General features: G+C 43.0%; 1 protein-coding gene across 1 annotated transcript in view; it reads left to right on the top strand.

Annotated features, from left to right (window-relative positions):
* Positions 1 to 230: 230 nt before the first annotated feature.
* Positions 231 to 27,762, top strand: part of LOC122553950 (thyrotropin receptor-like) — a 58,176-nt gene continuing 30,644 nt past the window's right edge. The window contains exons 1-2 of the mRNA XM_043698454.1: positions 231 to 616; positions 26,767 to 26,838. Coding sequence (XP_043554389.1) covers positions 450 to 616; positions 26,767 to 26,838 — 239 coding nt within the window. The 5' untranslated portion in view covers positions 231 to 449. The remainder of the gene's footprint in view (positions 617 to 26,766; positions 26,839 to 27,762) is intronic.

Below are 27,762 nucleotides of genomic sequence, written 5' to 3'. Positions count from 1 at the left end.
GAATAAGATTAGAATCAGTTTATTCAGAGGTTGGATGGCTGTAACTTTTCTATGATTTGAAAACAGGCTGTTGGTTTCCTTATGAAAAGCAAACATGCTTTATCATAAACTCAGTCTTGTGCTCTTTAAGTTTTAACTGGGTTTTTATTTTGAAAAAAAAATTGACTTTCTTCTTGTAATGGTCGATGGGAGATGACCTGTCTGTCAGTGTGCAGGCTCTGGAACACACTCTCTCAGTGCTCGCCTTGCTGCGTGAAACTGAGAGAGTCTGCCCCGTGTAAAAGCTCCTGGCGCTGAGAGGCAGAGAAAACCACCTCTGGGGGCAATTGGGGATTCGCAGCTATTCAGTTTGAAGAGGGGAAACTTTAAAGCGAGAGAGTGCGGAAAGAGAAAGGAAGCCACAGCCGTGCACAAACCAAAACTAAAATCGAGTGGCATTGATCAGGAGGATGAAAGTGCAGGATCTGCCAGTGTTGGTGATTACAACTGTCTCCCTGCGACTGAGCGCCGCCGATCGCTGCCCCAGTGTGTGCGAATGCTCAGGGTGGAATATTTTCCAGATAACCTGCAAATTCATCGATCACATCCCGTCCTTTCCCCTGAACACCGAGAAGATGTGAGTACCTTGCTGTCCCTTTTTGAAACAACCTTTTTTTTTGATCCGCAGAGAGTTAATGTGACCGACCTTTCCCCAGTCTGTTCCCCTCCACCCCTCCCCAGAGTTTACCTGCAGCTTGGGAATTGACTGGACAGGAACAATGTGTGTGTGTGTGTGTGAGAGAGAGAGAGAGTTTGATGGATGCATTGTCGGTAAAACGGCTGGATTGCCCATTAACCCCATTTCTGCACTAACCGCCTGCCCCACACTGTTTCTGCACTGGAGTGGCGCCTGGTTTGGATGCACAAGGGGAGAGGCAGTCTGAGAGGATGGATATTGAAGCATCCATTGGAACACAGGAGCACTTTGTAAACTTTGTCTTCAAACCACTCTGTGTAGCTGCGGGGGTTGGGGTAAGGTGTTCGCACACCGGTGAGCTCAGGGATTCCTTGCATTAACCATTTCCTCTCCACAGATGCTGCTGGGCCTTTTCCAGCGATTTCTGTTTTTGTTTCTGATTTCTGGCAGTTCTTTCGGTTTTTAAAATATAATTTCAACAGAAACAAACTCAGAAATTGCTGGAGAAACTCAGCTGGTCTGGCAGCATCTGTGGACAGAAAGCAGAGTTAACCCTTCGGGTCCAGTCACACTTATTCAGTTCTTCAGAGTTGAGTTTCTCCTGCAATTTCGGAGGGTTTTTTTTCTGTTTTCCAGCATCCTCTGTTTATTTTCTAATTTTAACTTTCTCAACCATGTTCTCAAAACCTTCAGCATTGCATTGACTGAGAGTTGGAGCGCAGGCTGCCTGTTGAGAACGGAAGAACTATGAGCCATTTGACCCATGAAGTCTGCTCTGCCATTCAATAAGATCACGGCTGATCTTTTCTTGGACCAAGCTCCACTTACCCACCTTCTCACCATTACCCTTAATTCCTTTACTATCCTTCCCTGAAAAATGCTCAACTGTGGGGTGGCATGGTGGCTCAGTGGTTAGCACTGCTGCTTCACAGCACCAAGGTCCCAGGTTCAATTCTGCCCTCAGGCAACTGTCTGTGTGGAGTTTGCACATTCTCCCCGTGTCTGTGTGGGTTTCCTCCCACAGTCCACAGTCCAAAGATATGCAGGTCAGGTGAATTGGCCTTGCTAAATTGCCCATAGGTTAGGTGTGTTAGTCAGAGGGTGGTGGGTTACTCTTCGGAGGGTCAGTGTGGACTTGTTGGGCAGAAGGGCCTGTTTCCACACTGTAGGGAATCTAATAAAAATAAAATCCAATGAGGTAGCCTCAACTGCTTCACTGGGCACGGAATTTCACAATTCTTTGGGTAAAGAAGTTCCTCCTTCAACAACAGCTTTCTCTCAGGATTCCGAATAAGATAGCAGCCAGGCATGTACCAAAGCAGACAAGCTTGTCTACTTTGGATTCCAGCACCTGCAGTTTTCTAGGCAGAAGGCTTGGATATATTTTTGTCAAAATTAATTGGAGGATGTGGATGTCACTGTCTGGGCCTGCATTAATTGCCTATTCCTCCTGGAGAAGGTGCTTTCTTCAACCAGCGCAGTCCATACGCTATAGATTGACCCTGCAATGTCCTGAGGGAGGGAATTCCAGGAAACCCAGCGACAGTGAAGGAATGGCAATATATTTTCACGTCAGGATGGCGAGTGGCTTGGAAGGAACTTGCAGGTGATAGTTTTCCCAAGTATCTTGTAAGGAACCTCAACGTCCTTCCTGAACTAGAATTGGACACAATACTCTAGTTGCGGTCTAACCAAAACTTAATACAGGTTCAGCACAACATCTCTGTTTTTGTACTGGCTTCTCCATTTGCTAGGTACAAGATTCCAGTGCTTTGCTATTATTGTCTCCCAGATCCCCCTGTACTTGTATCCTATTTAGGACCATGCCATTAAATCAAAATATTCCCACCCTTCTCTTCTTTGTATTAAATTCCATCTGCACTTGACTGCCAGTCAATTTGCGTCTTGTTGCAATTAATTGGTCTTGTTCTAGTTTACCATTCTTCCAAGTTTAATATTATCAGATAATTTTGAAATATTACTTTGTACTCAGTATCGAAATCATTTTTACATCTCAATAATCAGTGCTCCTACACTGTCCCTTGAGGAACACCACGACTTACCATGCTTCAGTTTGAAAAATCAGCATAATCCACAATGCACTTCCTTGATATCCATCTGAGATAATGTTCATGGCATTCCCTTCAGCAAAAAATTCAATTAGATTAGTCATAGAGTCATACAGCATAGAAACAGACCCCTCAGTCCAACTTGTCCACGCCGACCATGTTCCCAAAGCAAACTAGTCCCACCTGCTTGTGCTTGGCTCATATCCATCCAAATCTTTCCTATACAATAACTTATTCAAATGTCCTTTATCATTGTACCTGTACCTGCATCCACCACTTCTTCTGGCAATTCATTCCAGACACGAATCACTCTCTGTGTAAAAAAAATGTTGCCCCTCATGTCCTTTACGAATCTTTCTCCTCTCCTCTTAAAAATATGCCCTCTCGTTTTGAGTTCCCCCACCTTAGGGAAAAGACCTTTGCTATTCACCTTATCTATGTCCCTCATGATTTTATAAATCTCTATAAGATCACCACTCAACTTCCTAAGCTGTAGTGAAAAAAGTCCCAACCTATCCAACTTATTTTTAAAACTCTCACACTCCATACCCGGCAACATCTGGTAAATATTTTCTGGGCCCTCTCTAGTTTAATGATATCCTTCCAATAACAGGGTGACTAGAACTGCACACAGTTCTCAAGAAGTGGCTTCACCAATGTCCTGTCCAACCTTCACATGACACCCCAATTCCTGTAGTCAAAAGGTCTGAGCAATAAAGGTAAGTATGCTAAATGTCTTCTTAACCACCCTCTCTACATGTGACACAAACGTAAATGAATTATGTGCCTGAACTCCTAGGCCTCTCTGTTCTACATCACTACCCAAGTCAAACACAAAATAAAAACAGGAATAGCTGGCGAAACTCAGCAGGTCTGGCAGCATCTGTGGAGAGAAAGCGGAGTTAACATCACTGGACTTGAAACATTAAATGCTTTCTTTCCACAGATGCTGTCAGACCTGCTGAGTTTCTCCAGCAATTTCTGTTTTTGTTAAGCTCTTCAGCATTCGCAATGCTTTGTTTAATTTTAGTCAACCACGATCTGCCTTTCTCAAATCTGTTCTGGCCTACCTTGATGAACTCAAACCTCTCTGATTAACTGTTGATGCCTTTAACCTCGATTAGTATTTCTCAAACTTTAACCCACAACCTATGCTTAAATTGACTGGGCTGCAATGTTCCCTTCCATTGGAGGTCCTTGCACAGCGGCAGTTTCTGGAAGCCATCATCGATAGGCCAAACAATGTGTGTTGAACTTTCCAGCAGCCGCATAGCGTGGAGGGAATGTTTCAGGGTAGTAGTTTATTTCTAGATCATGGGTGACTTGTTTGCCAGGTTACAATTCTCTCCATCCCTGTACTGGGGAAGATTGGGAGATTATTACAAACCCTTTTACTATTTCCATCTCATTTCTTTCAGCAGCCTTGGATGCAAGCCATCCAGACTCTGAACTTAGCTCGTCTTTCTAGTATTCCGTCTATGTTCATTACTTATGCCCCTTTTACAAATATTTTGTCAGCATTCTCTTCCTTTGTAAAGCTACTTATTAACTATCCTAGCCTTTCCCTGTGCCCCTAAGTTTCTATCACTCTCCTTAATCCAAATAGGACCCCTCCCACCTCTTGTTATTTGGATGGGTTTGCACCATTTGGAGATTATGTTTTATGTTAACCATTCTGTTCCATGTCATTCTGTTCTCACAATCTCTCTTTTCAAATCACATTTTCCTCTCAACTTTTGACATTTGACCTGGTTCTCGAATTCAATGAGAATTAAAATCCCCCAGTAACATCACTCTATTGCTCTTGCCCGTCCCTCTGACATGCCTGAAGACTTGCTCTTGTATCTCTCTTGCTATTTGGAGGTCTATAGAATGCCCCCAGGAATGTGATCATTCCATTTTGACTTTTCAAACCTAACTAAATGGATTCTGCCATTGAGTCATAGGAGATGTACAGCACAGAAACAACCCCTTCGGTCCAACTCGTTCATGCTGACTAGATATCCTAAACTAATCTAGTCCCATTTGCCAGCACTTGGCCCATATCCCTCTGAACCCTTCCTATTTATATACCCATCCAGATGCCTTTTAAATATTGCAATTGTACCAGCCTCCACCACTTCCTGTCCTTGCCCCTTAAAGGACATCCTCACGTTCCAGTGCTAATCAGGATTGTAGCTACACTCTTTTTCCTCCTTACTGTATTTCATGAACACATTATACCATTGAATGTGAATACCCAGTACTGTACTCATTCATTTTAAGCCAAGTGCCTGGTGTTGTTGCTACACCATATTCACAGAGAGCTACCTTTGTTTGCAACTCACTAACCTTTCCCACTACACTTTGTGCATTTCAGAGCCTAGAGCTGCCATAGAATCATAGAATAGTGCAGAAAGAGGACATTCAACCCATCATGAATGTACCAGCTCCCAAAAGAATTACCTAACTAATTCCGTTCTCCCGACCTACCTTCGTAGCTCTCTAAATTCATCACTGTCAAATATATATAAAGCTCCCGTTTCAAACCTCCTATGGAATCCACCTTCCAGGCAGCGCATTCCAAACCCGAACAATTCTCTGAGTGAAGAAGTTTCTCCTCACTCTCTTACTGACAATCTTGAAATTATGGCCACGCCTTACTAACATACCAACTAGTGGAAATCGAATATTCTCCTTAGTTCTGTTCTCAATATGGTCACGTCTTAATCTGCCCTGCTCCAAGAAAGGTACCCCCAATTTTGTGTCACATAGTCATTCAGCACAGAAACTGACCCTTTGGCCCAACTCATCCATGCTGACCAAGTTTCCTAAACTGAACTAGTCCCATTTGCCTGCACTCGGCCCATATCCCTCTAAACCTTACCTATGCATGTACCTGTCCAAATGTCTTTTAGATGTCGTAATTGTACCCATTATACCACTTCCTCTGGCAGCTCATTCCATACATGCACCACCCTCTATGTGAAAAAGTTGCCCCTGTGGTGCCTTTTAAATCTTTCTCCTCGCAACTTATACCTATGTCTTCTAGTTTTGGACTCCCTTTCAAATGGGAAAAGACTTTGACTATCTACCTTACCTATGCCCCTTAAGAAAAATAGGGTTGTAATAGCAGGGGATTTTAGCTTTGCAAATGTAGACTGGAACTGCCATACTGTAAAGGGCTTGAAAAGTGTTTTCAAGAAAACTTTCTCAATCATTATGTTGATGGCCCTATCAGAGAAGGGGCAAAACTCAACCTCCTCTTGGGAAATAAATCCCTCATTTCTGGTGTCATTCCAGTAAATCTCCTTTACACACTCTCATAGGGTTTTAACATCCTTCCTTAAATAAGGTGCCCAGAACTGGACACAGTACTCTAATTTTGAGAAGATTTGTAGCTCAGGTTGAGGTTCTGGATGTAGGTTTGCTCGCTGTGCTGGAAGGTTCATTTCCAGACGTTTTGTCACCCTACTAGGTAACATCTTCAGTGGGTCTCCGGGTGAAGCACCGTTGATGATTTCTTGTGGTGATGTCCTTTTCCCAGGGGGTGGTAGATGGGGTCTAACTCGACGTGTTTGTTGATCCCATCTACCAACCCCTGAGAAAAAGAACAGGAAATGACATCACCACAGGAAAAGTCATCCCCATCCCAAAGAAACCCAAACATATAAATAGAAAGCAGGAATCATCAACAGTGCTTCGCCCAGAGGACAACTAAAGATGTTACCTAGTAGAGTGACGAAATGTCTGAAATGAACCTCCCAGCTCAGTGAGCAAACCTACATCCACAGTACTCAAATGTGGTCTGACCAATGATTTGTATTTATGAGTTTGCATTTCTCATAGTCATTCTCAGTCTCTTCTAATCTAATATTCATTTTCAAGTACAAACTTATACTCTCACTCTATACATTTGTTTGTCTTTTCTATTACTGTAAGCTGGTGCCCATTGGCCTGCCTATTTATTCTACAGGACCTCAATCACACATGTGAACCCCCGTGCAAGGATATTGGTTCAGGTCCCTTTGAGGATTAACCCACCTCTCCTGAATAGATGACTCTTATCAGTCCCAGTGCCCTGAGAAGCTGAAGCCTTCTCTTCTGCACGAAGTCTCAAGGCAATCATTGATCTGCCCTATCTTCCTGTTTCTCACTGTTGGTGTACCACATTGGTAGCAATCATTTTCAGGATCCTACATTTAACTTCATGTCGTGCTGCTGTAACGTAGGAAGCAAGAGTATCAATCTGTGCATGGCAAGATCCCACAAGCAGCAAAGTGAAATGACCAGATCACTTGTATTAGTATCAGTGCTTCTTTTAGATTTCCAGCATTTGTGGTATATTGCCATTTTATTGGTTGAGAGATAAATTAGAGCCAACACTGAGGGCAAGCTACCCTGCTTTCCTTCATTGTGGTTATGTAGCATGGTCGCTCAGTAGTTAGGACTGCTGCCTCACAGTGCCAGAGACCTGGGTTCGATTCCACTCTCAGTCAACTGTGTGGAGTTTGCACATTCTTCCTGTGTCTGTGAGGGGTTCCTTCCAAAGTCCAAAAATGCACAGCTTAGGTGGATTGGCTGTGCTAAATTGCCCATGGTGTGCAGGCTAGGTGGGTTAGCCATGGGAAAAGTAGGTTAGGGGGGATGGATCTGGGTGAGATGCTCTTCAGAGGGTCAGTGTGGACCAAATGGCTTGTTTCCACACTGTAGGGGTTCTTTGTGGGGTTTTATGCCCACCTGAACGGGCAAGTGGGGACTCACTCTTACATCATTTCTTACAAATAACCAACAAAGAAGGACTCCCTCAGTTCTGCAGTCAAGTGTCAGCTGGGAATATGTCCTTCAACCTTTGGAAAGAGATTAAGAATCTACAGCCACCTGATCCACACTAAAACCTCAAGTCAGCCTCTAAGACATCACTGATGGGAAGCTGAGCTGTTAAGTACATTTGTATTCTTTGCTCTGTTTACCCATACCCGTGCTGCCTTAGAGCATGCCACTACTAAAGATGTCTCTATAACTACAGATCACTGGGGAGTGCTCATGATTCTTATCTAAAGTGAACATTTGAACTTAGCAATGATTGTTAACATCCCGAAGCACTTTGCAGTCCACTGGATTAATTTCAAAGTGTACTCACAGCTGTAATGTAGACAAACAGGACAGTCAAATTTCGATCAGCATGTTTCACAATTAACAGATCAATAGCTAGTTACTTTGATGTTTATACCCCAAAGACGGAATCTAAAACCAATGCATTCAGTTCACTCAACTTAGATATTGCACCACGTCAGTAAATCAACATTTGAAATATATGCCAAAATGGGAAAAGCATTTTAAATCAATTCTGTAAAAAAAAGCATTTTACAGCCACTGAAGGACTTTTGCAATGTACTCATTACTGTATTGGGCTGTAGGAAATGTAACAGACAATTTATAATCACTAGTCAACAACTTACAATAACCAATGGCCAGATAAGCTTCTTCAGTGACATTGATTGAGGAATAAATATTGACCTGGACATGGGGCACTTTCCCAGTTCTCTTTCAGAATAGCATCAGAGGATTTTTTAATTTCCTTCGGAAGAGAACCTTGATTTCTGCAAAAAGCTCTGTGTCACTTGAGACTATGGGTCCCCCAAAGTGATCTTTAAACTCATAATGTTTGCAGAGAGTAGACAATGATATTTATAAAAATAATAACAAAGGTATTTTATTCAGGAAACAAATCTACAGCCTAAGACTAAATTGCATTGTGATTAACATAGGAAAATGTATGTACAGTGTAAGTAATCACATGGAAAACATATAACTATCATAAATAAAAAAAACATACAAATTCAGCAGATAACAGAAGTGTTGAATGAAATGGTAAAAGAAGTGTAAAATTGTATTAAAATTATATTAATACTATAAATAATATACCATTCTTACTTTAAAATGCAATATTTAATTTGCTCAATCACAGAGTCATAGAGTCATTAGAGCTATACAGCACAGAAACAGACCATCCATGCCGACCAGATATCCCAACCCAATCTAGTCCCACCTACCAGCACCCGGCCCATATCCCTCCAAACCCATCCTATTGATATACCCATCCAAATGCCTTTTAAATGTTGCAATTGTACCAGCCTCCACCACTTCCTCTGGCAGCCCATTCCATAGACGCACCACCCTGTGCATGAAAAAGTTGCCCCTTAGGTCTCTTTTATATCTTTCCCCTCTCACCCTAAACCTATACCCTCTAGTTCTGGACTCCCCGACCCCAAGGAAAAGACTTTGTCTATTTACCCTATCCATGCCCCTCATAATTTTGTAAACCTCAGCCTCCGATGTTCCAGGGAAAACAGCCCCAGCCTGTTCAGCCTCTCCCTATAGCTCAAATCCTCCACTCTGGCAACATCCTTGTAAATATTTTCTGAACCCTTTCAAGTTTCACAACATCCTTCTGATAGGAAGGAGACCAGAATTGTATGCAATATTCCAAAAGTGGCCTAACTAATGACCTGTACAGTCGCAACATGACCTCCCAACTCCTGTACTTAATACTCTGACCAATAACGGAAAGAATACCAAACGCCTTCTTCACTATCCTATCTACCTGCGACTCCACTTTCAAAGAGCTATGAACCTGCACTCTAAGATCTATTTGTTCAGCAACACTCCCTAGGACCTTGTAAATTAAGTGTATCAGTCCGGCTAAGATTTGCTTTCCCAAAATGCAGCACCTCCCATTTATCTAAATTAAACTCCATCTGCCACTGCTCAGCCCATTGGGCTCATCTGATCAAGATCCTGTTATAATCTGAGGTAACCTTCTTCACTGTCCACTATACCTCCAATTTTAGTGTCATCTGCAAACTTACTAACTATCTCTTATGCTCACATCCTTGTGGCAATCCTTGTGGCCCTCCACTGGTCGCAGGCCTCCGATCTGAAAAACAACCCTCCACCATCACCTTTGAGCCAGTTCTGTATCTAAACAGCTCATTCTCCCTGTATTCCATGGGATCTAACCTTGCTAACCAGTCTTCCATGTGGGTTTCTCTGACTCGGCCAGTATGTACTATCCATCTCCATTTGCCCTTGAGAAGGTGGTGGTGAGCTGCCTTCTTGAACCACTGCAGTCCATGTGCTATAGGTAGAGCCACAATGCTATTAGGGAGGGAATTCCAGGAATTAGGTTCTGCTACACTGGAGGAATGGCGATATATTTCCAAGTCAAAGTCGTGAGTGGCTTGGAGGGAACTTGCAGGTGGTGGTGTTTCCATGTATCTGCTGCCCTTTCCTTCTAGATGGTAATGTATGTGGGTTTGGAAGGTGTTGTCTGAGGATCTTTGGTGGATTTCTGAAGTGTAAATATAAACCTAAGAATTGTGGATGCTGTAAATCAGAAACAAAAAAAAGAAATTTCTGGAAAAGCTCAGCAGGTCTGGTAGCATCTATGGAGAGAAATCAGAGTTAATGTTTCCGGTCGAATGACCCTTCCTCAAAATCTTCCTTTAAAGTGCATCTTGTACACACTGCTGCTGCGTCCTGGTGGAGGGGGTGGATGTTTGTGGATGCGGTGCCAATCAAGCGGGCTGCTTTGTCCTGGATGGTGTCAAGCTTCTTGAGATTTGTTGGAGATGCCCCCACCCAGAACAGTGGAGAGTATTCCATCACACTCCTGACTTGTGCCTTGAAGATTGTGGACAGACTTTGGGGAGCCAGGAGGTGAGTTACTCGCTGCAGGATTCCTAGCCTCCAATCTGCTTTGGAGCCACTATTTTTGTATGGCTAGTCCAATTCAGTTCCTAATCAATGGTCAGCTCCAGGATGTTGATAGTGGGGGAGTCAGCGATGATAATGCTATCAATGACAAAGCATAATAGTTAGATTCTCTCTTGTTGGAGATGGTTGTTGCCTTGCGCTTGTATGACGTGAATGCCACTTATCACTTCTCAATCCATACCTAGATATTCTCCAGGTCTTGCTGTATTTGAAGATTGACTGCTTCAGTATCTCAGGAATTGCAAATGCTGCTGAACATTGTGCAATAATCAGCAACAATCAGACTTTATGATGGGGGGGGGGGGGTCATTGATGAAACAGCTGAAGATGATTGGGCCTAGGACACTACCCTGAGGAACTGCTGTTGAGATGTCCTGGAGCTGAAATGACTGACTACAAGCAACCACAACCATCTTTCTATGTGCCAGGTATGACTCCAACCACTGGAGAGTATGCCCCCGATACCCATTGCTTCCAGTTTTCCTCAGACTCCTTGATGCCACACTTGGTCGAATGTGGCCTTGATGTCTCTCACCTCACCTCTGAAACTCAATGCTTTAATCCATGTTTGAACTGAGGCTGTAGTGCGGTCAGGAGCTGAGTGGCTCTGACGGAACCCAGACTTGGCATCACCGAGCAGGTTATTGCTGAGCAGGTGATGCTTGATAGGATTGTTGATGACCCCTTCTATCACTTTACTGGTAATTGGCCAGTTTGTATTCGTCCTATTTTTTGTATTTGGACATATCTGGGCAATTTTCCACATTGTTGGGTAGATGCCAGTGTTGTAAGTGCACTGGAAAGCTATTGCCAGAATGTTGTCAGGACCCATAGCCTTTAGATTGTCCATTGGCTCCAGCCATATATTTGATATCGTGTGGACTGACTCAAATTGGTGGAAGGCTAGTATCTGTGATGCTGGGGACAACTGGAGGAGGCTGAGATGGATCATCCACTCGGTACTTCTTGTTGAAGATTGTTGCAAATGCATCAGCCTTATCTTTTGCACTGACATGCTGGGCTCTTCCATCATTGACAATGGGGATATTTGTGGAGCCTTCTTTTCTGGTGAGTTACTTAATTCCATTGCTATTCACAACTAGATGTGGAAGGATTGCACAGCTTAGAGTGATCTGTTGGTTGTGGGATCACTTAGCTCTGTCTATCACTTGCTGCTTATGCTGTTTGGCATGGAAGTAGTCCTGTTTGGTCACTTCACCAGGTTGACACCACTTTGTGTTTGGGTATACACTGGTGCTCTTCCTGACAAGCGCTCCATTGAATCAGAGCTGATCCCTGGCTTGATAGTAGTAGTTGCGTAGGGAATGTGCTGTGAGATCTGAAGAACAGTTATATTTACTCAAAACATTCAGTTTGTTTCTCTCTCAAGTGATGTTGCGAACCCGATAAAGATTCCCAGCATTTTAGATTAGATTTTAGATTTTAGTTTACATTACAGTGTGCAAACAGGCCCTTCGGCCCAACAAGTCCACACCGACCCGCCGAAGCGCAACCCACCCATACCCCTAACCTAACACTACGGGCAATTTAGTATGGCCAATTCACCTAACCTGCACATCTTTGGACTGTGGGAGGAAACCGGAGCACCCGGAGGAAACCCACGCAGACATGGGGAGAACGTGCAAACTCCACACAGTCAGTCGCCCGAGACAGGAATTGAACCCCAGTCTCTGGCGCTGTGAGGCAGCAGTGCTAACCACTGGGCCACCGTGCCGCCCACAGAATTTTCTGTATTTATTTCAGACTTGCGGCATCTGTAGGGTTTTGCTTTTAAAACAGCCCTCTTTGGTGCATCTGATAATTCAGCTTGAGTGGACTTGCAGATGTGTTAATCGCCATCTTGTCGTTGGAAGTAGTACTTTGGCATGGATAGCGAATTGGCTAACGGGCAGGAAACAGTGAGTGGGGAGAAGGCGTTCTTTTTCAGGCTGGCAACCTGTGACCAGTGGGGATCCACGGGGATCAGTGCTGGAACGACAACTGTTTACAGTATATATTAATGTGAAGGAAGTCAATGTATTGTAGCCACATTTTGGAAATGACACAAAAATAGGTGGTAAGGCAGGTGTTAAGAGGGATGCAGACAGACATTGATAGGTTAAATGAATGGGACAAAATTCAGCAAATGGAGTACAATGTGAGAAAATGTGAAATGTGAAGTTGTTCATTTTGGAAGGCAGAAAAAAAAAATTACTCAAACAGCGAAAAACTGCAGAAAGCTACAACACAAATGGATTTAGGGGTACTTGTGCAAGAAACACAGAAAGCTAGCTCAGGTGCAGCAGGTAATCAGGAAGGAGAGTGGAATGCTGGCCCTTATTTCAAGTGGACATGGAGTATAAGAGTAGGGCCATCTTGCTGCAACTGTGCAAGGTGCAGCTGAGACCATATCTAGTGTACTGCGAGCAGTTTTGATCCCCTTATTGATTCATTGGTGGCGGTTCAATTAAGCTTCACTAGGATGATCTCACTAGGATGCGGAAAGTTTATCCAATGAGAAAAGATGATAGAGGTTGGAGCTCTACTCATTGGTGTTCAGAAGAGTGGGAGGCGATGCCGGTGAAAAATATTAGATTTTTAAGGGGTTTGCCAGGGTAGATGCTGAGAGGATGTTCCCCTCATGGGAGAGCCTAGCGCCAGAGTGCATTGTCTCAGAATGAAGGGGTGCCAATTTAAGACTGAGAGGAGGAGGAATTTCTTCTCTCAGAAAGTGTGAATTTTTGGAACTCCTTGCCACAGATAGCTGTGGTTAGAGACAAAAAAACTGCAAATGTTGGAATCCAAGGTAGACAAGCACGAGGCTGGAAGAACACATCAAGCCAGGCAGCACCAGGAGGCGGAGAAGTCCCCGTGTCAGGACCAGTCCTGAAGAAGGGTTACACCCGAAATGTTCACTTCTCCACCTCCAGATGCTGCCTGGCTTGCTGTGTTCTTCCAACCTCCTGCTTGCCTACAGAGAGCTGTGGGGGCAGAATCCTTCTGCAAATTTAAGGTTGAGATAGGTAGATTCATGCTCACCAAGGGAATCAAAGGTTATGGGGAAAGGAGAGGAGCAGACTATTTGTATTCCTATTTCTTCTGGTTTTGGGTTTGAAGTCAACATTGCTCACCTTCAGAGAGGTCAGCAACTTGAAATACTAACTCTTTCTCTTCTCAGCTGCTGCCTGACCTGTATTTTCTATTTTCATTTCAGATTGCCAGAATCTGCAGCATTTTGCTTTTGTCTTGATACTCGTGCAAGGATTGCCAATGTGGTTAATAATGGCCCAAAGCCTGGAGCTAGTATGATATTGTACACTGGAAATTACTCACATAACCTGTAGGCAGTGGCTCAAAAATTCTGCTGCTTTCCGAAAAAATGGAAACATGTGTTATTTATTTTGGCACGCGTGTAAATGAAGTTTGCTTGCGAAGTGACTGCCAAAATATTCAAATAATGCTGTTACTTCAATGGCAAAACTTTCTGCTGATGATCAGGATATTATTTATATTAATATTCTTTTACTCTTTAACTCTTTTACTCTTTTGGAAAATTTCAAATTACCACAAATATCTATACGGTAGGAGAAACATGGTCCACAGGAGAAAACATTTTTATACAGTGAGTTGTTGTGATAGGAAATGCACTTTTCAAAAATTAAAAAAGATTCAATCAGATTGTCTGTTGCCAACATGAGCTGTCATTCATGGTGTATAACTTGACCATCTGTACATGTGCAGCTTCCTGTGCCTGCTCACATGACTTTTGTAATGCATACATTAGTATTTGTGCAGTGAGCCGAAGATACCCTATTGATCCCCAGAGAGCTTGTACAACCAAAACAGAATTTGCTGGAAAAGCTCAGCAGGTCTGGCAACACCTGTGGAGACAAATCAGGAAACGGGTCGAGTGACCCTCCTTCAGAATTTTTGATGCCGCACAATCTGTGTGTCTCTGTTAACCATGTTTGATCCATAAATGTCACCTGTACTTCCTATGTCTCCCCATCCCTTTTCCTGCTCCCGTACTCTGGAAAAATGACAGCTTCTCAGTAAATCAGGTCTCACATTCCAAAGCAGTTCCTTTTTGTGTTGCTACACTTTTCATGGAGAGTGTTTGTGAGGTTTTGTTCCTTGTCTCACAACGTAAAGAACTTGAATTGTTCTCGTAGGTCATTTAAGGTAAATTATCACAGTAATCTGGAGTAAAGTCCTGCCTTGACTTCAGGATGAAGTTGTTTTCATTTGTAGTTATAGTGATTACAGCTAGCTGTTGAATTGTGAGCTCCAGATTATGAACTGTTTTGCTCAATATATATTCTGATTTTGCACGTATATGTTAGGTGCTCTGCATAGTAGTACCATTGACTTCAAATGTAATCAGATTCAGTAATAACTTTCTGGATAAATACTTGAAGAGGAAATAAATCATTGGAACTAATTGCCAAAAGTAATTGGATAACTCTTACAAAGAGTCGCCCAGGCCTGAGGAACTGAATGGCCACTTTCTGAGCAGTATGATTCTATGACTGAGCTTGTGTATTTGAAGTTATATCAGCTCATCCTGATCCAGTTGACGTCTACCCTTGAACCACTTCACCCGAATTCAACATTTGAACCATCATTTCCAATGCGTGATCCTGAGAAGAATGATCAGCGCTACCTTTTTTCAAACTGATAAAGCTCCATTGTCAAGTTATGGACCTCAGCTCTGTAGCCCAAAGATACTCTTTCAAGAAATTCTCATCAAAGTTACCCGAGGATGCATTGACTTTTTTAACACCTGGTTCCAGCATCATTTCTGCATACTTCAGATTGCAGGAAGTGTGAAGCTGATAGGCAATGTATCTGACTCGCAAATGCCCTTTGAAATAGCCCAGTGCGCCACTCAATTCAAATACTATGGGGCATAAGTTTTAAAGAGAGAAAGGGGAAGTTTAAAGGAGATGTGCAAGAAATGCTTTTACACAGAGGGTGGTAGGTGCCTGGAATATGCTGCCAGGTGAGGTGGTAGAGGCAGATATGAAAGCAAAGCTGAAGAATTATTTAGACAGACACATGAACGTTTGGAGAATAGAGGGATATGGACCATGTGCAGGCAGATGGGAAATTAGAATAGCATTATGGTTGGCACAGACATGATGGGCTGAAGGGTCTGTTCCTGTGCTGTCCTGTTCTATGTTCAAAAAAAGTTGAGGTGATCCCTAGCTTCCAGAGAAAAGCCAAATGTGAAATGAGCAGAGGTCAGGAAATTAAAGTCACAGCCTCTCATTAAGTCATTAATTGTACTCAAGGCTGAGACAAACAGAGTTTTAGTCAGGAAGGGAATCAAGGGTTATGGGGATTTTGAGGAGTTGACGATTATCAGATCAGCCATGATCTTCTGGAATGGCAGAGCAGACTCGATGGGCTGAATGCTTAAAATGTGTTGCTGGAAAAGCGCAGCGGCCGCGTGGTTAATGGTGCCCGAGCGCTTCCGGAGGCCGATCATTCCTGAAGAAGGCTTATGCCCGAAACGTCGATTCTCCTTCTCCTTTGATGCTGCCTGACCTGCTGCACTTTTCCAGCAACACATTTTTAAGCTCTGATCTCCAGCATCTGCAGTCCTCACTTTCTCCTCCTCAATGGGCTGAATGGCCTATTTCTGTTCCTATGTCTTATAGTCAAAATGAAATTGTTTGAATAGGTGAAGCCTGGGAAAGCATGCATTTGTTCATAAATGACCCTTATAGGCTGACAAAGAATTGCACCTGTGAAGAGATGAAGGCAGATTTGGTTCATGGATCAATTCATGGTTTTGTCAGTCCTTGCACAAGACAGAGAAAGTCATGGAATTATAGAGACATACAGCACAGAAACAGGTCCTTCAGTCCAACTCAAACACGCCAACCAAATGTCCTTAACTAATCTAGTCCCATTTGCCAGCACTTAGCCCATACCCATCTAAACCCTTCCTATTCATATATCCATCCATATGTCTTTTAAATGTTGTATTTGTACCAGCCTCCACCACTTCCTCTGGCAGCTCATTCCATATACACGCCACCCTCTGTGTGAAGAAGCTGCCCCATAGGTCCCTTTTATATCTTTCCCCTCTCATCTTAATCCTATGCCCTCTAGTTCTGGGCTTCTCGACCTCAGGGAAAAGACCTTGTCTTTTTACCTTATCCATGCCCCTAATGATTTTATAAACCTCTATAAGGTCACCCCTCAGCCTTCGATATTCCAGGGAAAACAGCCCCCGTCTGTTCACCTCTCCCTGTAGCTCAAATCCTGCAACCCTGGCAACATCCTTGTAAATCTTTCCTAACTCTTTCAAGTTTCACAACATCTTTCCGACAGGAGGGAGACCAAGGTGACACATTTGAAAAAGCAGTACAAACCATGAGGCAAGTGGATCTTTAGGCATCATTTGAGGGGAAACTGACACAATGTGAAATAAAAATCAAGCAGGATCACTCTGTTCAAGGAGAATGCGCGTGAAAATTGTTGCTCATCAAAAGCGATAATATTGCACTGTTTTATAAAGTATCACCTAATGGGAAAAATGTCCAGGAGGGGGAGCACAGTGCAATAACTGGAGAAGACTAGGTCTGAGATTAGATTACATTACATTACAGCGTGGAAACAGGCCCTTCGGCCCAACAAGTCCACACCGACCCGCCAAAGCGAAACCCACCCATACCCCTACATTTACCCCTTACCTAATACTACGGGCAATTTAGCATGGCCAATTCACCTGACCTGCACATCTTTGGACTGTGGGAGGAAACCGGAGCACCAGGAGGAAACCCACGCAGACACGGGGAGAACGTGCAAACTACACACAGTCAGTCACCTGAGGTCGGTGCATAACATCCTATCATTTTCAGATGACAACAACTGGAAGAGAAAACAAATTTGAAAACACATGGAAAATTCTCCCTTGACCTGAACTGCAGATTCCTTTTTGCCTGGAAATAGAAAGTAGAATCATACATGATAGAAAAGGCCATTCAGCCCGTCAAGTCTGAATAAAATAGAATAGCGATTTATTGTCACATGTACTTCACAAACAAAATACAGTGAAAAGCTTTTAAAGTTACCATACCTGTATTAATGACAGATGTTATATATAACAAGAAAAGAGTAAAAATGTAGAATAGGGTTCATCTTAGTTCGGGGAAAGTCGATAAAGACAACAAATGCTGGAATACCCAGATGCTGCTCCTGAATGATCCATATCGATGAGACCTTCACGCCAGGACAAGGCTGCCAAATTGGAAGACCACCACGCCAGGCAGAGACTGCCCCTCCGAGATGAGGCCAACAGGAGACCGCCAGACCAAGGCCACTGAGCCAGGCTGAGACCACTGAGCCAGGCCAAGATCACCAAACCAGGTGGAGATCGGCCCTCCAGGCAGAGACCGTCCCTCCAGTTTGAGGTCATCACAACTGGAGATCGCCAGACCGAGACCACCACGCTAGACCGAGACCACCAAGCAAGGCCGAGACCACCACACCAAGCTGGAAGCCTCCTCTTCGCTGGGCCCAGTCCGGGAGAAGACACCTTCCATCAAAGAACATTAGAAATAGGAACAGGAGCAGGCCATCTGGCCTGAAGTTAAAAAAGATCAGATAATAAATGGAAACATTAAGAAAAAGTAAAACATCTGTACCACTAAAGCGACATGACAGCTACATTAGTCCCAGTTTCCTGCAGGCAGCTGGTAGCCTTGAATGTTATGACACTTCAAGTACTCATCCAAGTACTTTTTACAGATTGTGAGGATTCAGCCTCAACTACCCTCCCAGGCAGTGCATTCCAGATTCCAATATCCACTGGGTGAAGAATCTTTCCTCAAAGCCCCTCTAAACTTCCTGCCTTTCATCTTAAAATTATGCCACCTTGTTATTGACGAAGGGGAACAGTTGCTTTTTAGTCACTCTGTCCATGCACCTCATTTCTTATACACCTGTAACAGATTCCACCCTCAACCTATTCTAAAGAAAACAGCCTTTCTTCATCACTGAAATGCTCCAAGTCAGGCAGCATCCTGGTGAATTTCCTCTGCACCCCCTACAGTGCGATCACATCCTTCCTACAGTGCAGGGACCAGAACTGCACACCATTCTCCAGCCGTGACCTAACCTAAGTTCTGAACAGCTCCAACATAATCTCCCTGCTCTTATAATGTGTGCCTTGACTGATAAAGGCAAAATACTTTTCCAGTACTCTCTAGAACTTCCCATGAAATCCGTCCTCTTTATATAAGCTCAGTTTGTGTATCTTGCTTTGCAATTTAACATTTTAAGACCAGGTAAGAGAGCAAAAACAGTAAACAGTGGATAACTTGCTGTTATAAAGGACTTTGCAATTTATAGTCATGAAGTGTGGACACTGTGTCAAATAGATGGCACGTCAGACTAGAGGCAACAGAAGAGGAAAATCGTAATGTTAGGAATGAGGGTTAAGAGAAAGTAGTAGTGGATAGAGAAAAGAAAACCTAAGCATTCACCAAAAATCTAGACAAGGTAATGGCAACACGGTGGCACAGTGGTTAGCACTGCTGCCTCACAGCACCAGAGACCTGGGTTCAATTCCTGCCTCAGGCGACTGACTGTGTGGAGTTTGCACATTCGCCCTGTGTCTGCATGTGTTTCCTCCAGGTGCTCTAGTTTCCTCCCACAGTCCAAAAATGTGCAGGTTAGGTAAATCGGCCATGGGAAATTGCCCGTAGTGTGAGTTGAAGGGGTAAATGTAGGGGAATGGGTTTGGGTGGGTTGCGCTTTGACGGGTCGGTGTGGACTTGTTGGGCTGAAGGGGCTGTTTCCACACTTTATGTAATCTAAAAAAAAACTATAACAGAAAGGCAAAAGTAGTCTCACTCTGAATACGCATAACATTCATAATAAAGTGAATGAATTGATAGGGCACATTTAGGTAAATAAATATGATCTGATAGCTATTACAGAGATATGGCTGCAGGGTGACAAGGTTTAGGTCCTGAATATTGAGGAATATATTACATTCAAGAAGAACAGGTAAATGTGGAGGGGCTAGCACTGTTTATAACGGTAGCACTATTTTACAATAGTTAGAGATGAGTTTGGTTCAGGAGATTAGAATGTGGAATCAGTTTAGGTGGAGATGAGAGACAGCAGGAGAAAGAAGTCATTAGTGACAGTGATATACAGGACCGCTAACAGTAATCACAACATGGGACAAAATATACAAGATGAAATATTGTGTAAATAAATCCGAAAGAACTGCAGATGTTGGAAATCAGAAACAAAAACAGAAATTGCTAGAAAAGTTCACCAGGTCTGGCAGTATCTGTGGAGGGAAATCAGAGTTAATGTTTCGGGTCAAGTGACCTTCCTCAGGACTGATGGTAGCTAGGAAATAGTTGATTTTGAAGTTGGACAGACAAAGGAGTGGTTACTGATCAGCTTGGGGAATGAATAGCTACTAATGTAGACAATTAGTGGCTAACAATGGATTGTGTGTAATAGCAGACTATGTGATAACAAGGCCTGGTGTGTGGGGGTTGGGGTAAGGAGATGGGAGAAAGTGCCTCAAGCCGTAAATTATTGGGTGTCTGTGATAAAAGGGCAGCAGAAGTCATTGGTGACTTTAATCTACACATAAAACTGGAAATGTCGGACTGGGTAATAGTAGTTTGGTTTAGTTAGCGATTTTTGAGAAGATTTGTAGCTCAGATTGATGATAAGCTGGAAGGCTTGTTTTCAGACGCTTCGTCACCATACTAGGTAACATCATCAGTGAGAGTCTCCAGTGAAGCGCTGATGGTATGTCCTGCCTCTCTATTTATAGGTCTTGCTTTCTTCAGGTGGGTGATGTCATTTACAGTTCTTTTTTTCCAAGGGAAGGTAGATAGGATCTAAATCGGTGTTTATTGATGGAGTTCTGGTTAGAATGCCGTGCCTCTAAGAATTCTCGTGCATGTCTCTGTTTTGTCTGTCCTAGGATGTGTGAGTTGTCCTTCTTTATCTGTATGTATAGAAACTAGTGAGAGAGGTTCATGTCTCATGGTGGCTAGCTAGTGTTTGTACATCCTGGTGGCAAGTTTCCTGCTAGTTTGTCTGATGTAATGTTTTTTACATTTCTTGCATGGTATCTTGTAAATGACGTTAGATTTGCTGGTAGTATCTAATGGATCCTTTAGGTTCATTACTCGTTGTTTAAGTGTGTTGGTAGGTTTGTGGGCTACCATGATGCCAAGGGGTCTGAGTAGTCTGGAAGTCATTTCTGATATGTCTGATGTACGGTAATATGGCTATAGTTTTTGGTTGTGCTGTGTCTGCTTGTTTGGGTTTGTTTCTGAGGAATTGGCGGATTGTGTTTATTGGGTACCCGTTTTCCTTGAAAACGTTGTATAGATATTTTTCTTTTGCTTTTTGTCGTTCTTGGGTGCTGCAGTGTGATGTAGCTCATTGAAATAATGTCTTGTTTCAGCTCCGTTTGGGGGTGTTGGGATGATTGCTTCTGAAGTTAAGCATTTGGTCTGTGTTTGTTGCTTTTCTGTAGACGCTAGTTTGAGGCTCTCCATTAACTGTACATTCAACTGTCACGTCTAGGAATGAGAGTCTGTTGTCGTTCGCCTTCTCTTTTGTGAATTTGATGCCTGCCAGGATATTATTGATGGTGTTGTGTTTTTCATCTAATTTATTCTGTTTTGTGATAACAAAGCTGTCATCCACGTAGCGGACCCAAAGTTTGGGTCGGATAGATGGGAGGGCAGCTTGTTCAAGTCTCTGCATTACTGCTTCCCCAATGAGCTCTGATATTGGTGATCCCATAGGTGTTCTGTTGACTTGTTTGTAGGCTCTGTTGTTGAATGTGAAGTGGGTTTAGTATTCCATAAAATTCCTTTGAGCAGCATATTTGGAACAAAACAGAAACCAAGTTACATTAGACTTGGTATTGTTTCATGTGACAGGATGAGTTAATTACCTTAGAGTAAAGGCAGCCCCAGATGTCAACCACAATATGATTGAGTTTTGTATTCAGTTTGAAAGTGAGAAGATTATGACTAAGGCTCATATTTTAATCATAAATAAGTGTAATTATGGGGACATGAAATTTAAGCTAGCTGAAGTATCTGGGATACTAGGCTTGGAGGCGGATCAACAGAGACATGAGAGCAGATAAAAATTTAAGAATATTTCTAAATATTCAGTGTATGTATATTCCCACTAAGGAAATAAATTCTGAAGGGAGGACCTACCAACCAGAGATAACAAAGAAGTTGGGGAAAGCATTAAACTTATGGCAGAAAAAACATATAAATACACAAAGATGAGGTTCAGGCCAGAATACAAAGAATGGCAGAGAATGACTAACAGGTTAATCTGGAGGAAGAAATCTGGTAATGAGAGGAAGCAAGCTAGAAATGTAACAGAAAGCAAGTGTTTCTGCACATATTTAGGAAAGAGAAGAGGAAGTAACTTAGTGTTGTCCTTTGAAGAGTGAGGATGGGGAGTTAAAAGTAATAAAGAAGAAATGGCAGATGTAATGAACAAATATTTGCTTCTGTCTTCACTATGGAGGATGCAAAAATCATTCCAGGAATAGCTGTAAATCAAGAGGTGAAAGAGAGAGAGGGATGTGGTGGACTTACAATCACCATGGAAGTGATACTGCACAAATTGATGGAGCTGCAGGTTGGCAAATGGCCTTCATCCTAGCGTCATGAAAGGTAGTGTGACGTTAGGTGCGTTGGTATTAATTTTCCAAATTGCTGGTGAATCAGGAAAAGTTCTATCAGACTGGGAAGTAACAAATGTAACCTTTGTATTCATGAAGGGAAGGCAGGGGAAGTGGGACGGAAAACCAAAACTATAGGCCAGTTCGCTTTACGTTTGTGACTGAGAAGATTTTAGAATCAATCATTAAACAGCTTTTGCTGGGCTCTTAGAAATATTCAAGGTCATTGGGAAACGTCAGCATGGTTAAAGACATCATGTTAAGCCAATGTATCCAAGTTCTTTGAAGAAGTAATGTGTGTTGTGGATAAAGGGGAGCCCATTGACAGTTTCATGAAAACCCTACAGTGTGAAAGCAGGCCATTCGGCCCTTCGAGTCAACACTGTCATTGGGAAATTGTTGGTGTCCATTATCAAACATCAGAGTCAGCATGGTTTAATGAAGGGTAAATCATTTGGGTTTGACTAATTTGCCCGAGTTCTTTGAAGATTTAGTATTCAAAATGGTTCAAGAGGGTCCTGTAAATGTAGAATATCTGGACTTGCAGAAGGCATTTAACAAGGTGCCCCACAAAAAGGTAATATATAAGACAAGATCATATGGAGTTGGGGTGATTTATTAACTTGGATAGAGGATTGGCTAACCAACAGAAAACAGAGTGGGGTGACACAGGGTTGAATCCTCTGGCCCCGACTATTTATAACCGATGTTGAGACTTGGATTTGGGAATAGAAAGTATTATAGCCAGTGACACTAAAATGGTGGAAAAGTAAGCCACAATGAAGCAATAAAAGAATTACAAATGGATAAGGAAATTTAGGTGAATGAACAAAATTTGACAGATGGACTTGAACATGGATAAGTTTGAGATTAACCATTTTGATAGGAAGAATAAAAAGCAGTGTATTATCAAGATGGAGCAAAACATTAGTGCAGAGGGATCTGGGTAAACTAGGGCAGGAATTGGAGAAAGTGAGTCTGCAGGTACAACACGTAATAAGGAAAGCAAATAGAACATTTGCATTTATTGCTAAAGGAATAGAGTATAAAAGTAGGGAAGTGTTGTTGAAGCAAGGCATTGGCGAGACCATACCTCGGGTACTGCATGCAGTTTTGGTCCCTTTACTTGAGAAAGGATGCAACTTCATTGGAAGCAGTTAGAGAAGGTTCCAGAGACAAAATGTTTGTCTTATGAGAAGAGATTGAGCAGTTCAAAGCTGGACTCATTAGAATGGGAAGGAGATCTAATTGAGAAGATTTAATTGAGGTATATAAGATGCTAAAGGGGATTCACAAAGTAGAGAGGATGTTTCTCCTTGTGTGGCAATCTAGAAGACAGGGTCATAGATTTAGGATAAGGACTAGCAGATTTAAAACAGGGATGAGGAGGAATTACTTCTCTCAAGTCGTCATGAATCTGTGCAATTCACTGTCCCAGAGTGTGGTAGATTCCGGGACATTGAGGAAATTTAAGGAGAAAGTCAGGTTTTTAATGAGTTGAAGGATTATGGGGAACAGGCAGGAAAGTGGAGTTAAGGCTGAGATGAGATCAGCCATGATTGTATTTCGTGGCAGAACAGGCGTGAGGCACCATTAACCTACTCCTGCTCCTGGTTTTGATTAGATTCCTAACAGTGTGGAAACAGGCCCTTCAGCCCAACAAGTCCACACCGACCCTCTGAAGAGTAACCCACCTGGACCCATTTCCTTCTGACTAATGCACCTAACGCTATGGGCAATTTAGGATGGCTAATTCACCTGACCTGCACATCTTTGGGCTGTGGTAGGAAATCAGAGGACCCAGAGGAAACCCACACAGACATGGGGAGAATCTGCAAACTCCACACAGACAGTCGCCCGAGGCTGGAATCAAATCTGGGTACTTGGCGCTGTGAGGCAGCAGTGCTAACCACTGATCCACCATGCCACCCCATGGTTCTTATGTTCTGAAATAACACATTGAAGCCTGTCCACAACAAGTTCACCTATCTCAGAGATTGTAAATGACTGCAGTTGCAAGGTTGAGACAAAGAGTTCACTGTTAACATTCGGTGTCTTTGCTCTGAGGGAAGGCTGTACTTTCCTCAGGCTAAAAGACATCTGAAGACAGAAGGTCTTCATGGAAATGGATGGGTGTGGAGAGGGGGAAGGACAGAGTGCCAGTGCTTTGCACAAGGAAACTATTGTCAACATGCAGCACTCAGTTGTAACAGAGCAGCGCTGTTCCATAAATTATTAGTCAAAGGCTCTTTTGCACAATTTGAAAATTCAGGCAAGCACTTATTCTCTACTGACACCAGGCAAGGTGGAGTTGGTGAAAGAGATTCTCAGAGATCATTGCTGCATGACTTCGGTTTAAGATGCTATATATACACAACCCTTTTCAAGTAGCTACCTCTGCCTACAACATCCAGCCCTGAGTTCTAACACCAACTATTTCCTTCAACATGGATTTGTACAGAACAGAAAGGCATGTGTGCGACTATAAACAATAATGTATGGTTTGAACTTGCATCTACATAGCGACTCACTCAACCTCAGAAAATGCAGTGGTGGTCAGCATGATGGTCAACAGGCCTCAGTCAAGTCAATCGAGATAACCCTCAGTCAGAGGGCCCTGGCATAGTCAGTAAAGGTCAGCCACTGATACCAGCCTGAGGCATGGATATGGTCAGTCAGTGCTTGGGGTGATCAGAGGGATCACATTCTCTACGTAAAGAATGACGAGTTAACTCTATATTTTAGTAGTGGACTAAAACATTAAGGACATTTAAATGGTCATTGGATAAACATATGGATGAGAACGGAGTAGTGTAGGATAGATGGGCTTTAGATTGGTTTCATGGGTCGGCACAACATCGAGGGCCGAAGGGCCTGTATTGCGCTGCACTGTTTTATGTTCTATATAATCCACCGAACTCTCCTCTTTAAGCATTTCATTCTTTACTTTGAAATCTAAGCTTCTAATCATCCTCTTTAAAAACAATAGCTTGTATTTATGTAGCACCATTGATGTGGTAAAATATCCGAGGCACTTTGTTGTGATATGGTCAAACAAAATCTGACACTGAGCCACATAAGGAGATGTGATCAACGGTCTGGGCAAGGAGATAAATTTTGGATAAAGAGGGAAAAATAAATTTCAAGTTCGACAACTGAGGCAGGTTTTAAAAAGAAAGAGAATGATGGAGAGGTTTAAGAAGGGAGTTCCAGAGCAGAGAACCTAGATACTGAAGGCATGGAAACCAATGGTGGATTGAGGTCTGTCAGGGATGTGCAAGAGGCCAGAATTGAAGGTTGAAGACACAGGGTTGTAGGGCTGGAGGAGGTTAGGGAGAAGCAAGGACATAGAGAGATTTGAAACTAAGGATTTGAAATTTTAAATGGAGGTTTAGGATTACTCTTTAAAGCTGTATTGGTGCTACTCAAACATTTACAATGATATCTTCCATGTCATGGTGACCAAGTGTCAACGTAATGTCAGAAATATGGTTTGGGCAACTGGTGACTGGGCTAACAGTGATGTCCCCAACCTACACCACCCTGAAGCACAAGTCTCTATGTCATGAAAGTTGGAATTCCATCCCTAAACCACTTTTGCCTCTTGCAGATGTAACCTACCTCCTGCACTGAGGTTTTGGTCATCTGTCCTAATATTTCTTTATGCACAATACTTTGGATTACATTCCTGTGAAGCACCTTGGAATGTCACACTGCAAGAAGTGGAGGAACAGAGGGATCTTGGGGTCTATGTACATAGATCTTTGAAGGTTGCCACTCAGGTGGATAGAGTTTGTAAGAAGGCCTATGGAGTATTATCGTTCATTAGCAGAGGGATTGAATTCAAGAGTCATGAAGTGATGTTGCAGCTGTACAGGACCTTGGTTAGGCCACAGTTGGAGTACTGTGTGCAGTTCTGGTCGCCTCACTTTAGGAAAGATGTGGAAGCTTTGGAGAGGGTGCAGAGAAGATTTACCAGGATGTTGCCTGGAATGGAGAGGAAGTCGTACGAGGATAGGTTAAGAGTTCTAATGCGCTGCCCATGGGAGTGGTAGAGTCGGAATCATTGGCGACCTTTAAGCGGCATTTGGATAGGTACATGGATGGGTACTTAATCTAGGTTAGAAGTTCGGCACAACATCGTGGGCCGAAGGGCCTGTTCTGTGCTGTATTGTTCTATGTTCTAAGAGGCATGAAAGAGGCTCCATGAATGCGGATTGTTATTGTTGGTTTAGCACAGTGTAGAACATCCCAGGAGACCACCAGGGGGCCCCGCTGATCTGTGGATGATGAAGGTGGTTGTGATGGACCCAGAGAGATGCCTCAATCCCAAACAGTTTCCCAACAGACAATGTCAAGCACTGATCAAGTTCATGAAGGGAGAAAATACAATGAGCAGAATGGGCAGCAAACTCTGTTTCTCTCTCTGCCAAACCTGCTGAGTTTCTCCAGCATGTCTCTGTGAGCGAAATGTTGGTTTTCAATGGTTTTCTCAGTGTTATCATCGTTGTCAGCAAAACTTCATTATTAAAAAAAATCTTTCTTTTCAACAGCCGATTCATGGAGACTCAACTCAAGACCATTCCTGCTGAAGCTTTTACAAACCTCCCAAACATTTCGAGGATGTAAGTATTTGTGACACACTATTAGGCTTTTGATCACTCCCTTTACCCTAGACCACACCTGAGCAAACATATATTTGCTGATCTCTAAGCCAACAATTCACCCTCCCATTTTCTGTTATCTCCTAAAGTGCTCAGGAATTTCTGTGGTGCCTTTCACATTTTTCACATCCCACAATTAATGGCCAACAGTGTTGTCATTCACTGTTGTAATGGATGGAAAGTTAGCAAGCAGTGTTAATACAAGAAATTCCTACAGACAGACATAAGACACACAGTCAGTTTATCTGCTTTAGTAATGCTGGCTGAGGATTAGCCTCGGGCCAGGACGCTGAACTTGTTCTTCCTCAAATCTCTCCCCAAACAAAGGTGGGGATGAAAATAATGCGGAGGTGAACAAAGAACAAAGAAAATTTACAGCCCAGGAACAAGCCCTTCTGCCCTCCAAGCCTGACCTGATCCAAATGTACTGTCTAAACCTGTCGGTCAATTCCTAAGCATTTGCATCCCTCTGCTCCCCACCTACTCATGCATCTGTCCAGACGCATCTTAAATGAATCTACCGTGCTTGCTTCTACCACCTCTGCTGGTAACACGTTCCAAATGCCCACCACCCTCTGTGTGAAGTACTTACCGCGTGTATCCCCCTTAAACTTTCCACCTCTCACCTTGAAAGCGTGACCTCTCATTAGTGAATCCTTCACCGTGTCTATACCTTTCATGATTTTGTAAACCTCAATCAGGTCCCTCCCTCAATCTCCTTTTTTTCTAATGAAAATAAACCTAACCTACTCAACCTGTCTTCATAGCAAGCACCTTCCATACCAGGCAACATCCCCGTAAACCTTCTCTGCACCCTCTCCAAAGTGTCCACATCCTTTTGGTAATGTGGTGACCAAAACTGTACACAGTATTCTAAATGCGGCC

Source organism: Chiloscyllium plagiosum, chromosome 10 (assembly GCF_004010195.1).
Source record: "Chiloscyllium plagiosum isolate BGI_BamShark_2017 chromosome 10, ASM401019v2, whole genome shotgun sequence".
Taxonomy (NCBI): Eukaryota; Metazoa; Chordata; class Chondrichthyes; order Orectolobiformes; family Hemiscylliidae; genus Chiloscyllium; species Chiloscyllium plagiosum.
This window is presented reverse-complemented; position numbering and strand designations above follow the sequence as displayed.